Source organism: Rhipicephalus sanguineus, chromosome 3 (assembly GCF_013339695.2).
Source record: "Rhipicephalus sanguineus isolate Rsan-2018 chromosome 3, BIME_Rsan_1.4, whole genome shotgun sequence".
Lineage (NCBI taxonomy): Eukaryota > Metazoa > Arthropoda > Arachnida > Ixodida > Ixodidae > Rhipicephalus > Rhipicephalus sanguineus.
This window is the reverse complement of record NC_051178.1, coordinates 180,181,556-180,195,837: the sequence shown is the minus strand read 5'-3', so window position 1 is coordinate 180,195,837 and position 14,282 is coordinate 180,181,556. Positions and strand designations below refer to the sequence as shown.

Sequence of the window (14,282 nt, the reverse complement as noted above, 5' to 3'; positions counted from 1 at the left end):
TGGTAACGGCAAACAGATCGTCGGCCGTCGATAATCTGATCTGCGGTAAGACGCGTAGGCACTGATACATGTGGCATCGAACATTCGAGTCTTATCGCTGGTGGCCGCGTGATTTCCAGAGTAAACTCAACTGTTCGTGTTTGTGCGCTCAAGCCTATCAGAAGATTCTAAAATAATCTGGAAGGGCACCAGACATTCGGGCGCAGTTTGCTCAAGCCAGTGGTGATACGTGTAACGGTTACATAAAGGTAGTAAAAGAAACGCGCGTGGCAGTATACACGCGCCGCTCGGGCATTCGGGTCACACTGGTAGCCCGCCATTCTTGAGTATTTATTTGTCAATAGATGACGATGAAGGACTCCCATACGACCAGATCACGCTTATGGGCCTCTTCACTGGGCTGAACACCCACTATTGCAAAACGTGAATATATCTGAACCATACGAATGCGTTGTATACGTCGCGCGAAAGAAATGGGAGAGAACACTTTACGTGAAGGCTTCGTCGAATTTCCTGGCAGTGGACTAAAAGGCATCTCGAGGACGAGATGTAAAGCCAACATGAAGGATTTTACACATCGGCAAAGTTCAGACGTTGCGAAAGTTTGATGCCAAACTCGCGACGGTCGTTGGATACGCCTTCTGTGGAGCCGTTACAGACGCTGGCGAACGCTAGGAATAAGGTAATAGACGCCACGCCAATGCCGCCCGAAAACAACCGTTCTAGGTAAAGCTGCACAATAAAATAAAGCTTTACGCTTACGCATGACTTAGGCAACTCAAAGGCGGGCGCACGCATCGAGGCACAGTTGAAGTCGGCACACCTTGGACCACTCTCAAACGAGGTTCCGTGTGGATTTGTTTACAGATTTGCCTGATTTATGGATGAAAGTTGCTAAGGCCGTTTTCCAATCGAGCCGTAGGGGTTCCCGCCCTTCCCGGATCTGATTGAAGTAGTCGAGGAGGTGAATGTACGCCGAGTCAGGGAGGCTGGCTAGGAGCCGAACCGTCACTCGATAGACCAATTTCCTTAACCGCATGCTTAGGGAAACTTATGGAAGCCATGGTCCGGGACAGGCTCTCTGAATACCTAGAGGCCCGACACACTTTTGCAGACACTATGTACGGCTTCCACCCACATCGCTCTGCTCAGGACATCCTCCTGCAACTCCATCGTGACGTTATCGAACCGGTCGAACATCCCAGTGACGGCAAGGTAGTCCTCGCCTTAGATCTCAAGGGAGCTTTCGATAACGTTACCCATGACATCATCCTTACCAATCAATCACAAACAAACTGTTGGCATAATGCTTTTAGGTACGTCCGTCAATTTCTCATGGAACGGCAGACATACCTGCATATTCAAGACAAGGAACATGCACCATACCCCCTCGGTACGCACGGAGCACCACAAGGAGCAGTCCTCTCTCCTCTTCTGTTCAGTCTTGCCATGGCTCACCTTCCTCCATTGCTAAACGATGTCCCAAGCGTGTAGCACGCGCTGTACGCCGACATCACGCTATGGGCAACCCAGGGTTCTCTCGGTAGCACCGAGACGTGCCTGCAACATGCCGCGTCGATAGTTGACAACTACGCCCGCAGCTGCGGTCTCGAATGCTCACTCACAAAATCGGAATACGTGCATCTTCGCCCCAAACCGAACGCTACGACACAAATCGAACTCACCTTGCGTAACAGGGCCATTCCGGAACGCGCGAAATCAGAGTCCTGGGACTCTTCATACACAAAAACCGCAAAATTGACACCACTTTGCGCAAACTACGCACTGTAGGGGATCAGGTGGGCCGCATGATCCGCCGGGTTTCGAACAAGCGAGGAGGTCTCAAGAGTCGTGCTGCTCTGCGCCTCGCCAACGCTTTCGTGACCAGCCGGATCCTTTATTCGACACCCTACCTGCGTCTGCGTAAATGCGACAAGAATACACTAGATTGTATACTCCGCAAAATTTACAAACGTGCCCTAGACCTCCCCATCTCGACGTCTAACCAACGTCTCGCAGACCTGGGCATGACAAACACGTACGGGGAACTTAAAGAGGCTCATCTCAACAACCAGTACCTGAGGCTCAGTAAGTCCCAGCATGGGAACAACCTCCTACACCGCCTCCACATTTCCTACACCCACAAGGTGGATGAGCGTACCGCGATCCCTGAGGATTGGCGTGGTGTTCTGATCATTCCGCCTCTGCCCCAAAACATGACAAAGGGGACTCACGATGGGCGGCGTACAGCGCGGGCTAAAGCCCGACAGCAACGGTACGGCTCCCGCCCGGGAGTCTTCTACACGGACGCATCCGGCCACCACCACGGCGGGTGGTACACGGCCGCTGTGGTTCACAAAAACGTACCTATTCAAGGGCTCACCTTTCGAGCACCGGACATCACACACGCGGAGGAGGTCGCCATAGCCCTCGCCGCAGCGGACCCCGCATTTCGGATAACTATTACTGATTGCTGATGAAAAGTCGCTATATTTTTCTCTTCTGTGTAACAATGGCTCCGCTCCCGCTCTGTACGGATCACCCAAGATACACAAGGAGGGCGTCCCTATGCGCCCAATTGTCGACTTCACCCGCTCGCCTCTCCACAAGTTATCGAATTACCTTCACAGGATCATCTCCCCTTTGGTCGGCAAAACTGAAACGCACGTACGGAACTCGTACGACTTTATTGAAAAGGTTCGCAACACGGTCCTACATGACGACGAGATCATGGTGTCCTTCGATGTGAAGTCGCTTTACACAAGCGTGCCCATTGACTTCGCCGTCAAGGTCTGCACTGACGCTCTCGAATCGGACCCAAGTCTTCCAGAAAGGACACCGCTCGAGGCTCCAGATCTCAGCAGACTTCTAGAGTTTTGTCTGAGCAACACATACCTCACGTTCCAGAAAAAGTTATTCAAACAAGTCCATGGAACCGCAATGGGAGCCTCGATCTCAGTCACCGCAGCGAACTTGGCAATGGAGTCACTGGAGTCCCGTGCCCTGTCTAGTTTCAACCCACGTCCAAGGGTATTCCTACGCTACGTGGACGACTGTTTCTCAGTGGTTAAGAAGTCTGCTTTGAGCGCTTTTCTTCTGCACCTTAATAGCATGGATCCAGCCATACAGTTCACGACAGAGGAAGAAGTTAATGGTCGTCTGCCATTTTTGGACGTGCTCGTGAAACGCGACGGCAGTAGGTTGTCGTTCAGTGTCTTCAGGAAGGAAACTCACACTGGCAAGTACCTAAGTTTCAGCTCTGTGCACCCGATGTGTCAGAAGAAATCGGTGGTCGCTTCACCTGTACGTAGGGCGGAGAAACTTTCCTCAACTCCGGAGAACCAAGCGGCCGAGCTAGCCACGATACGCCGTGACCTCTCATCTTCGGGCTACCCCAGTTCGCTTATTCAAGCTGTTAAAAAGAGCTTAGCTCATCCTACGCCAAATGACTCTCAACAACACAACGACAAGGAGAGGAGAAAAAAGATTCCTGTGCCGCACGTCCCCGGCATAAGCGAAGGTCTGTCCCGAATCCTTCGGGGGTATGAAGTCGACGTCGCTCACGTGCCTACGCGCAAGCTCAGACAAGCTGTGGGGACGGTGAAAGACAAACTCGATAAGGAGAAGTTCCCGGGCGTCGTGTACAGAATTCCTTGAGCCGATTGTAATCAAGTCTACATCGGTGAAACAGGCGACTTTGGAAAAAGAATTAAACAGCACAGCTATGACGTGAAAACCAAGCACGTGGCAACTAACGCGCTAGCTGAGCACGCAGTGTCCACGAGCCATGACATCGACTGGGATAGCGCGAAGATAATAGGAAAAGAAAAGAATAAATCAGCTAGGCTTCATCTTGAATCCCTTCACATTCAAACGACCGATAACACGCTCAACCGCAACTCAGGCAATCTGCCCCCGATATACACTCGATGCTTACGTCACATCATCAAGCCCATATAACCCATGCCCTAAAACTTTCATTCCTTGTGAACAAGGCCCCCGTAGCGGGGCCGAAACGTCAATTTATGTGTTTGTTTCAACGATTGGTCGGTGCTTGCCATTCCCACCATGATTGCTGATTGTGCCAAAATTTTACCCGGGGTTGCGTCAATGATCGCGTCGCCGAAATCCTTAAGTGATGCTATTATCGAGATCGCCCAAATCCACGCAACCATCATCTGGACTCCTGCACATACGGGGCTAGTTGGAAACGAGGCTGCAGGTGCCTCGGCCCGTGCGCTTAATTACCGGGAGCCGCCTGGCCCCTTATCGCCTGATGTTCCAGAACCCCGATCCGGCTACCTCTTTCAGAGAAATCACCGCTATGTACAAATCGAACAGGCTCCGCTTCCCACCCCCGGCATCGGGCCTGCCCAAGAAGGACGAGCGCTGGCTCCTCCGTCTCCTACACCAATACAGTATTGTGCCCGGCGATACTGAAACATTTTAATCCGGCATTCTCTGGGGAGTTCCTGCACTGTGACCACCCGTTCGCGGATCCTTTCCACATGGTGTGGGCATGCCCCTCAAACCCAGCGGTCCCGCCACTTCCCTCCCCTTCCCTCCCTACTCGAGAGCTGGGAGGCTGCCCTGCTCGGTTGCTCGACCCTAGAGTACCAGCGTTCCCTAGTGACCCGAGCGCGTGCTGCAGCAGAAGCCACAGGGGTCCCGGACTGGGAACTCCTCCTAGATTTTGTAGGGCGCCGGCCCTTAAAGCCGTCCCCAACTCTCTCCTGTCAACTGAGTGAATAAAGTTTACCACCACCACCACCGTGGATTTTCCATTCATTCATTCATTGCTATGGCTATCATTTCTTCTTTAGGTAGATCCTGCCCCTTGTTTCAGGACGAATTCATACCAAACACTTAAACAGCACCATTCCAAGCATTTTCTTTACCTTGTAATTGATGGTTTAAAGGATAAAATTGAAATTTAATTTGTTTTATTAGTACATATTATTGTGCAAGATTCAAGTGAAGCTATTTTGGATCATTTCTTCTTTAGGTAGATCCTGCCCCTTGTTTCAGGACGAATTCATACCAAACACTTAAACAGCACCATTCCAAGCATTTTCTTTACCTTGTAATTGCTGGTTTAAAGGATAAAATTGAAATTTAATTTGTTTTATTAGTACATATTATTGTGCAGGATTCAAGTGAAGCTATTTTGGATAGGCAGCCTAACTATTAAAAGTAACCAGCTCTAGCACGGAGGCTTTTCAGGATGACTTGAGCTAGGTGTGTCCTTTTACGTTTGGCTTCATCGACAGCAGTACAACCTCACGTGGGATTTCTGCCTCCGAGTTCGTTGAATTTTCGTGCACGTCCTTTTCCGCTAAGTGCCTCACTCACTATATGAAGGCGTGCATCGGGACAGCTGAATTCTCTCCCATAGTAGAGCCACGGCCGCCGCAGAAAAATGTAGCGGCCGTGGTAGAGCGCATCGTACTCTAAATCGTCGAACCAAAGAGAAACATAGGTCGAACATTTGTTCGAAACGCCACTTGTATCTGTCACATGCTCGAGTATACATGCAGCAGCAGTTGCCTGTTGGCGTGAGCGTAGGTGCGCAAGTTTCGTCTGTTTGGTTTTTGACGAGTTGCTGGGAGCCTGCCACGGTGACATATAGTGCAATCGGAGAGATTGCGAGGTTGCGAGGATGACCAGGCAAAAAAGCTGTATTGAGCAGCTTAAGGGGAACCTGGCGACCTCATCTACTGGGCAGCTTCACAGCGGTCAAACAGAAACACACGGTATACATAATGCATGAACTAATTGAAACAGTAAAAACAGTAAACATCCACTGTCAGAATAAATAAACAAGGTTACTGTGGAAACATTTGAAAAAAAAGGAAAGAAAATAGGCGGAGTGATTAAGACAGAGAAAAAGAAAAACAAATCAACCCATGGCAGCACAAGCAATGACATAAATACGTCGCGTAGCCTTTTTAGCGACAGAGTAGATACATTGAGACCATAAACAAAACTGTAGCATTTGGTCACCGTATTTAGTTCTGTTTTCGTAAACAATCCAAGGTTCTGAGCATGTCCATGCCAAAGCGCGAACAAAACACAACAAAGTCGTTCGGGTAAGATAAGAAGTTTATTGCTAAACTCAGCAGATGTCCCTCTTGTTTTCATAACAGGGGTATGTCATTGGCGATGAAGTGGTTGCTCACTTGTACTTCTACAAGTGCGTAACGATTTCCTGGTCCTTGACGGGCTCTCCATTCGATTTGTCTCTCCTGCAAAAGAAACCAGAGTGGCAATGAATGACTTATTTCTTATTTGCAATATTTTCAAAAGAATGATAACAACAATAAACAGAATACACAATACAATACAACTCGGTATATGTACTGTGTTGATTCTGCTTTGCGTTGTCTCGCCCCTGAGATGAATGAAAGTGCTTTATATATTTTCTTTACATAATCTTGGATATACAGATATCTGGACAGATAGCCAGGGAAGGCTAGTTTCCTGTCCAGTGTTACAAGTAAAACAGACGGTCAGGTGTGATATTTAACAGCCATATACATAGACAGTACATATACAGTATTCTAGTACATGTTATGATTTATGACAAACAAGAGACTTTATGAAATACACTTAATTAATCAATGCAAGTAAGTTAGATATGCTGGTTCTCCAGAGAAAAAAGTATTTATTGCTTGAAATGCGTGCGGTATTAAGCTCTAAGTGTAAAATATTCCAGATTGTTGTGTCAAATAGGTCCTTCTCTTTAGCGGTAAAATAGATTGTAGCACCTGAGTCTGTTTTCACGCCTTGGAACAAAGGCTGCATGTCCCTACTCGTCTGATCTTTTCCACAATATACCTTAACGCGGTAAACCTTTATATGTTAAAGTGTGTGGTTATCGCTGCAGTGCGCGGAAATATCGACTCCACTTAGGCAAGTTAATCACCGTTTCAGAACTTGGCGCTTTATTTCCAAGAACAAAAATACCGTTTTTATTTGCGCAGTAACTCGAATATGAATGCGGAATTTTCATAGTTTGCGACCTGCCTTAGCGATGACGCCACCATAACCGCGTTCCTTATTGCACTGTTCTCTGTTATATTATACACACAGGACAGATTTCTGTTTTTCTTTTGCTAATTTTTTCTCTTGCTTCTTCGTTACCTGATTTCTCTCATTCTTGAAAAGACCTTGGCGTCTTTTTGTCACTTACGATCGGTCAATGAAATCTAAGTTTTGTGGTGTGATGTAAAGTATTAATCGTATTCTGATCACTGATATTAAAATTACGCAGGGTGTGTGTGATCCTGATATCTCTTAGGTTGCTCCGTTTGTTTATAAACAAAAAGAAAACTTACGCTTCTAAATGCATGCATGTAGCCTTCTGAGCCACCTATATAAGCACCAACAGTCCGCCACGATGGTTACGGTGCTCGGCTGCATGACCCGAAAGTCGCGGGTTCTATCGCCGCGGCGGCGGTCTCATTTCGATGAAGGCGAAATGCTATAGAGGCCCGTGTACTGTGTGATGTCAGTCCGCGTTAAAGAATGCCAGGTAGTCTAAACTTCTGGAACCCTCCACTACGGCGTGCCCCATAATCATATCGTGCTTTAGGCACGTAAAACCCCACAAATTATTATAAACATTGACATAGGACTCATCAATATTTGGGAACATAAGTCAAATCGCACACCGGCCAGAACAAAATAAAGCGCGACGACCTACAGGTGAATTCTATGAGGAATTAAACGCAAGCAAAGAGTTCAGATCGCTTATATAAGCATTATACTTATCTCCATGAAATGGAACACGATAGACGAAAGGATAACGAGATGTGCATTAGATAATCACATTGTCTGCCGCGGATCTATACAGGGGGATACGAATTGAGAGGTTGCTTCAGTTGCTTATAAGCTGGGCTGTTTCCTTCCTGTGGAGGTTAACAAAAAGCATCAAAAAGACTATGCAACCAAACGGGCCTGTGTATCTCTTGAGGATCTAAATCGAGATGAAAGCTATCTTGGTTATCGCGGTACTCACATCTCCTTGTCTTGCCGGTCTGGTAACCTGGTGACGAGCACGGGACAAAAGCAGAGCCCCTGGTCTTTTGCGAACTCCTCGCCATCCTCGATTGTCTGTGGCAACGGTTCGTGCACTGTGTCTGGCACAAAGAAGAGCAGAAGCGCAGCCAGCAGCGACAACACGCCCATCACCAGCAACGGCAGATACCGGTCGTACTCCACCTGCGCAGTGCGCAAAACTTATGAGCAGTACAAATGGCAGTTGGCCGGAAAGCAATATCGAAGAGCGCGAACGTCCAAGATTTATTTCGAGGGATGAGATCATACCCTTGGGACCAACCAGTTGTAATTTCCACCTCTGTTGAGCTTACAAATAGAAAGCTCTTGTCTAAACTTATTTTTAGCTTCGTTTAAAGGGGCGATATAATGAAACGATGAATCAGTTTAGACTGATAAAGCACAATTTGAAATCTCTGCAGTCGTTGATGTCATCAACATAGGTTTAATAGAAGAGAGAAATGAAGGTCAAAGTTTCATTTTTAAATTTCGCGCCGAAATATGCCACACGTGTATGTCAGCGTGACGTCACGGATATCAAACTTTCTTTCGCATTTTGGTCGCATTGATTCGACGAAACTTCCTCAAAGTTGTGTTAATTCTCTGGGCCCCTCAGAGGACAATGGTACTTCATTTTTACCGATTAAGAACTGTATACGTAAGCCCTAGCAGACACCGTCGAAACCTATGACGTCACGGCGATCGGTGCGCAACCGATTAAGAACTACGTAAGCCCTAGCAGACACCGTCGAAATCTATGACGTCACGGCGATTGGTGCGGGAGCTTCAAGATGACGTCGCCACCCACATTTTCTTCCTGCGCGTTTGCTCGCTTATCAAGCGTCTTCTCGCGGCAGGGTTGCTGATATTGGTATTGTGAAAGAGTAATTTACTGATACTAAAAAAAAATAGCTTTTCTCTTAAATGTCTCTTTAAATAGCATGCACTGCCATATCCATTTCATTTAAGAGGTCAGCGTGTCGCGTATGCCCGCTATGGGACCCATGATCCCACTGTCCTCTCACCAGGTAAGCGACGTCCGCACCCAGGCAGCTGCCGATGTCGCCGAAGAGCCGCTTGATCAGCACTCCCCGGCCTCTTATCTCGGTGGGAAATATTTCGGAGGCCAGCTGATAGGTGATGTTGTAGCCACCCGCGTAGCACACGATCGAGATCACAGCCATCACTAGCGTTGCTGCCGACGAGTCTGCGGCATGTAAGAAACGTCAGAAGGGCGAACTTGATCGTGGCGACACGTGAGTGAACTGTTGTTCCGCCGAGCGTCCGTAGACAGAAATAGCTACTCAGAGACTAATATAGTTCTGGTGGTGTTGAGGTTACGCCGGCAAGAAAAATAACACTACGGTTGAGGACTCCATATATCGCGATAACTACGGCGGCAATGAACGAATGTTTTTTTGGGATGCGCTTCATTTCACTAATAGAGAAAGACTCGGTAAATCGGCCGTGTTTTGCGACTCTAAGCCGTCTTTATGCACTCACTTCTCCAACACGAATATTTCGTCCAGTTGACGTGATAAACCGCAGAAATCTACGTTCACATAAAGGAAAAAGTACATAGAGTCTTGCAGTACCTTTATATATACCGTAGCAACAGCGGGATCAGTAGAAATGATCTCTTTCCCACTAATGCAGTATAATGCAATGGACCACACTCAACAAGGTTAAGTACTGTACGGGCATATGTGTCCAACTTGAAATCGAAAGCTGCACTGAGTACATGCATATGTACTCTGTAAACATAGCAAGGTCCATTTGCTTAGACTGCAATACCTAGAAGCTTCGCAGAATCTTCGTTGCTCTGTAGTTCCCACGAAATTTTGCCCGCCATCAATTATTCCTGTATACGTGAATGCTTGCAGCTTGTCCCATACATAACTTGTACCATTTTATAGCGAAAGCTGTTCTCAGGTCACAGCGTTAGCGGAGTAGTTGTCCGCCGCCGCCGTCGCTGGTGCCCGTAACCGCTATCGCGAGAAATAAGAAAAATTAAATTAGAAAAAATTTCTAGGAACGGATGGAATTTAAACCCGGGCCCTCTGAATGTCTAGTATTCAACCACAGAACCAAGCTGGTGCTTGAAACTTGAAACTCCTTCGCAAGAACATACAGGTGTCATGTCGGGCAAGGAATCATGTTAACATATGTAATACAGCGTCGCTGAAGAGTAAAATAACAACCAGACTTCACACAAAGCGAAGTGCGCAACGAGCGGGTCGTTAAATGCTTCCAACCCATTATAAGAGACTCAGCCATAATTCTTCATCGTCATCAGCCGCATCACAAGCAAAGTGTACATAACGCCTTACAGATGTATAGGGGGTACCTCGCTTATCTGCAGAATCACGAATAATGGCGTAGTGGATGCTTCACTACTTCATGAAAGTAACAGTGGTTTATGGCGTAGTGGGTACCTTGCATGTGTACCTGTATTAGCTGAGAGTCTACAACGGGATGTGGAAAGGCTGCTCCGCGAGCTTTCGCCGTGACTGTGCTGCGTCTTCTGCGCGGCCTGGCGGTTTTTTTTATTTAAGCATAAGTGGGTCAAATTCTGAAAGAAGTAATAGAGACAGCGTCAACTTAATGCGGACAAATCCAGCAGCATATGCCGACTTAGAGGTACCAAGATTGCCCAGCAGACACTGAGGTCGGGCAAGTTGGTACTGAGCTTGTGAAGAGCAAAAAATACACGACACCACGAAAGAAGAGCACAGGACAAGCGGTTGACCTGTGTTGTGTTCTCGTGGTGTCGTGTATTTTTCACACTTTCAGAAGCCACGAGTGCTCGTCATTTACTGTGAAACTTCGTTCCCATTATATCATTGCATATGTGATCAGTGTATATACCATAACAATAACCCGACACCTGGAGTGGTAAGCCAGGCGATAAACCAGGTTAGCGTCTCTGGCGATACGATTAAAAATTGCTATCTATCTATCTATCTATCTATCTATCTATCTATCTATCTATCTATCTATCTATCTATCTATCTATCTATCTATCTATCTATCTATCTATCTATCTATCTATCGTTCCCATTGCGGTGGTTTCGTGCGGGCCATCTCAAGTTTAGATTACTAGCCAAGATGCACTTGGGAATAATTCAATCAATCAATCAGTCAATCAATCAATCAATCAATCAATCAATTAACTTTATTTTCTTTGAATAGGAGGAGTACGAGACTTTTAGTCCCGTACTCCTCCTCCAACAGCAAGATGACGGTCAGTGATGCACGAAGCGCACAAATAAACTGAACAAGTAATACATGTCATCAAGGAATATAAAATTATTTAACAAAGCGCTAAACAATACAGAAAATCCCGTTTACATAGTTATGAAATGGCATGAACATGAAAAGCAGCGATCGACAAGAGGAGGGACAAAAATTCGTAGGAATGTATACTATTCCTGAAAATAAATGAGCTGGGCGCAGCGTTTAATGAGACAATTTCGATTACACGAAGGATCAAAATCATCATGGTTTAGTAAGTTCAGCAAGGAAGGTAGCTAGGTGCACAACGATTGTTCATCATAAACAGCTCTAGGGGTAATTAGTAACTGTATCATTGAACGGGTAGCGTACTGCGCAATCACGAAAGGTAGAAGAAGAAAGAGAGGCAGGGAAGAGCGCGGACTTCCAAAGACTTCTACAGGAGACTTCCACAGTTGGAAGTCTGCGCTCTTTCTTGTCTCTTCAGCCCTTTGTGCTTGCGCAGTACGCTACCCGTTCAATGATATGAACCAACTAGCCGGCAAAAAGGTCTTATAGTAACTGTGTGTCGGACTAAGAAACAGCGTACGTACCAGTCCTGAGCAGGGCCATGACTAGGGAAATGGTGCCGCCGATGAACATGAAGCCCACGTTGGGCCACCGCCGTCCCAGCCTGTCCAGCGCCAGTATGGTGAACAGGTTGACGGGAAGCTCGAACGCGATGGCCGTCGAATAGGTGCCGTACACGTTCAGGCCTAGATGGCTCAGCTCTAGCGTGTTGGCGTTGTAGACAAGGCAGATGAGGAACCTGCACCACGTGTCCAGTCACCGAGGAGGACATGAGTCAACAAGTACCAGCAAATCCAACTATGGGCATCTGTGCTAGTGGATTTGGACGGCGTTATTGTCGGTGGTGTGGCATTTTGTGCTTCGTTGCTGACTGCGTTTATAGTCGGTTACTACCTAATATTAAATACAAGCTCCGCCCCCAGTATTGCGGTGCGCCCGGCATTCATATCTGCAAGAGAGTCGTGCTTGGTGGTTTCCGTACTAAACATAAGTTCTTTTTCACTACTAATGTAAGTACTTAAAATAAAATCAGAGCGCAAGAAAGGCAGGACAAGAGGGACGCTCTGCTTTTATTTTAAGACAATGAACCAACTCGCCCGTCAAAGGATTCTACTGATGTAAGTACTACGCATATTATGAATGAAAAGTTCACCGTGCCTTGCTAAAATATTTCGTTTGGATGAGTAGTGAAGTCGGAATCTTTGCTGCAATTTGCCAGGAATTCCAAGTTTTCGACCGAAAGCTAGCCATACGAACATGTGCCTGTATGGGAAAGTCACCTACCTAAAATACGTGCGTGGTGCCTGACGTCACATATATAAGCATTGTAAATTGCTGTGGCATGTATGCAAATTCTCTCTGTGGGGAACAGCGACGGCTTTGGGCGGAGCTTACATTTATTCTTAGGTTTAACCGACTATAATTAAGCCGGCAGTGACAGGCCTGCCGTATTCGTCGTGTTGCGCCGCTGCTGACGGTGCATGTACCGCTCGCACACGGTTGGTTAGATGGCCGCCACGAAACGTGGGCTTGCCAACTTGACCTCGCGTGGTAACCTAGACCTCATCCTCTATCCAAGTTTAGTGCATCGGAAAGCCTTCTTTTCCATTGACGACCCTGACTTGCAGCAATGGCTCGCTGGTCGGGCAATGGCAGCTCGAAAACCAGAGCGCGGCCGAGCCAGGCTGTCCTCCCATTAGACTCGTGAAATTTTTATGCAATAAAGAATGTTTTCAATCAATCAATCTGTCCCAGCGACAATGTGCCGACACGCCGATGACGACAGAGTCTACCAAAATAGCAGCGCTAGCGGAGCGAGCACGTGAGGCCTGGATAGTAAGGTTTCCTATACTTTTCGACCTCTCAGTGTGTCTTTACATCGCCATGGCAGTGACGCCGGACTGTGGACCCCAACGTCCCAGAAGCATGACACCAACGCCAGTGGCGGCGCTCCTAATTGCGTTGACGTTGCCAAAGGCCTGGTATACCTTTCAGGGCGCCGCTCCTTCTACCCAGCAGCAGTAACCATGCATGGTACCGTCAAATAACGTTCAACCAGCGCACTATGGGTCATTCGCTTGGTCGTATGAGGACAAAATGTGGGCAGCTTGCACTTGTGGTGCAAGGCTGGGGAAACAGCGGAGCTGGGAGTCGACCTAGCTTTTCCTAAGTTTTCCAAAGGGTTAGCTAGGTTTTGCTGGTGTTGCGAAGTTTAGCTAGGTAACGCGAAGATTGATCCCAGCATTGCAAAGTTTTAGCTATATCCTCCCAGTGACGTCATGGCTAAGCTACACCCACGCACGTGCCGGGCACAGCTAGGCGAAGTCCATGTCGGCCGCGAACGAAGCAGATGCGCAGTCGTCACAGCCTTTGCTCCGCATATGCAGCAGCGGGAGCTCGGCTGGGTACGAGCGACGCGGCTAGGAGAGACGAAGTGACGTCACGGCTCGGCACAGGTGGAAGAAGTGGGGTGACGGCTCGGCACAGCTAGGAGAAGCGTAGTCACGGCTCGGCATAGCTATAGGAGACGTCATGGCTAGACACATGTGCGAAGCTCGGCGAAGCCAAGCGCAGATGTACCAGGTTGCTAGGCAACGCACAGTGACGTCATAGCTAGGAGAGTTCATACGAACGCCTCGCGTAGGAACGGCCGGCTTAAACAGCAGTGAAGTGAATGCAGGTTGTGTCTTACCATCCCCCGAACAGCACCAGAGTATTCCTCCGTAGGCGTGGGGTCGCCACCATAGCAAGGGTGTCTTTCCAGAAGCTCCTCTTCTGCTCCGACTGGGTCACCTCCGCCGTCTTTATCTACGGGTTCAAAAAGGTTATAAAACCGCATTCATTATCAGCGCAAATCAAATCTTTTTTTTTTTCACCAGTTTTCTTGTATCGTTTTTCTTTTTTTTAATTGTCATAGTGTG

General features: G+C 47.6%; 2 protein-coding genes across 2 annotated transcripts in view; one reads left to right on the top strand and one right to left on the bottom strand.

Annotated features, from left to right (window-relative positions):
* Nucleotides 1–2,730: 2,730 nt before the first annotated feature.
* Nucleotides 2,731–3,657, top strand: LOC119386141 (uncharacterized). Its single transcript, XM_037653484.1, has one exon. It carries the CDS (start codon nucleotides 2,731–2,733, stop codon nucleotides 3,655–3,657), a length of 927 nt encoding a protein of 308 aa, XP_037509412.1.
* A 2,477-nt stretch (nucleotides 3,658–6,134) lies between these two features.
* Nucleotides 6,135–14,282, bottom strand: part of LOC119387762 (solute carrier family 22 member 2) — a 29,638-nt gene continuing 21,490 nt past the window's right edge. The window contains exons 5-9 of the mRNA XM_037655271.2: nucleotides 14,054–14,169; nucleotides 11,886–12,100; nucleotides 9,084–9,265; nucleotides 8,021–8,223; nucleotides 6,135–6,245 (exon numbers count right to left, since the gene is read on the bottom strand). Coding sequence (XP_037511199.1) covers nucleotides 6,188–6,245; nucleotides 8,021–8,223; nucleotides 9,084–9,265; nucleotides 11,886–12,100; nucleotides 14,054–14,169 — 774 coding nt within the window. The 3' untranslated portion in view covers nucleotides 6,135–6,187. The remainder of the gene's footprint in view (nucleotides 6,246–8,020; nucleotides 8,224–9,083; nucleotides 9,266–11,885; nucleotides 12,101–14,053; nucleotides 14,170–14,282) is intronic.

Coding starts and splice junctions, on each gene's coding strand:
- LOC119386141 (XM_037653484.1), top strand. CDS start 2,731: ATGGTGTCCTTCGATGTGAAGTCGCTTTACACAAGCGTGCCCATTGAC.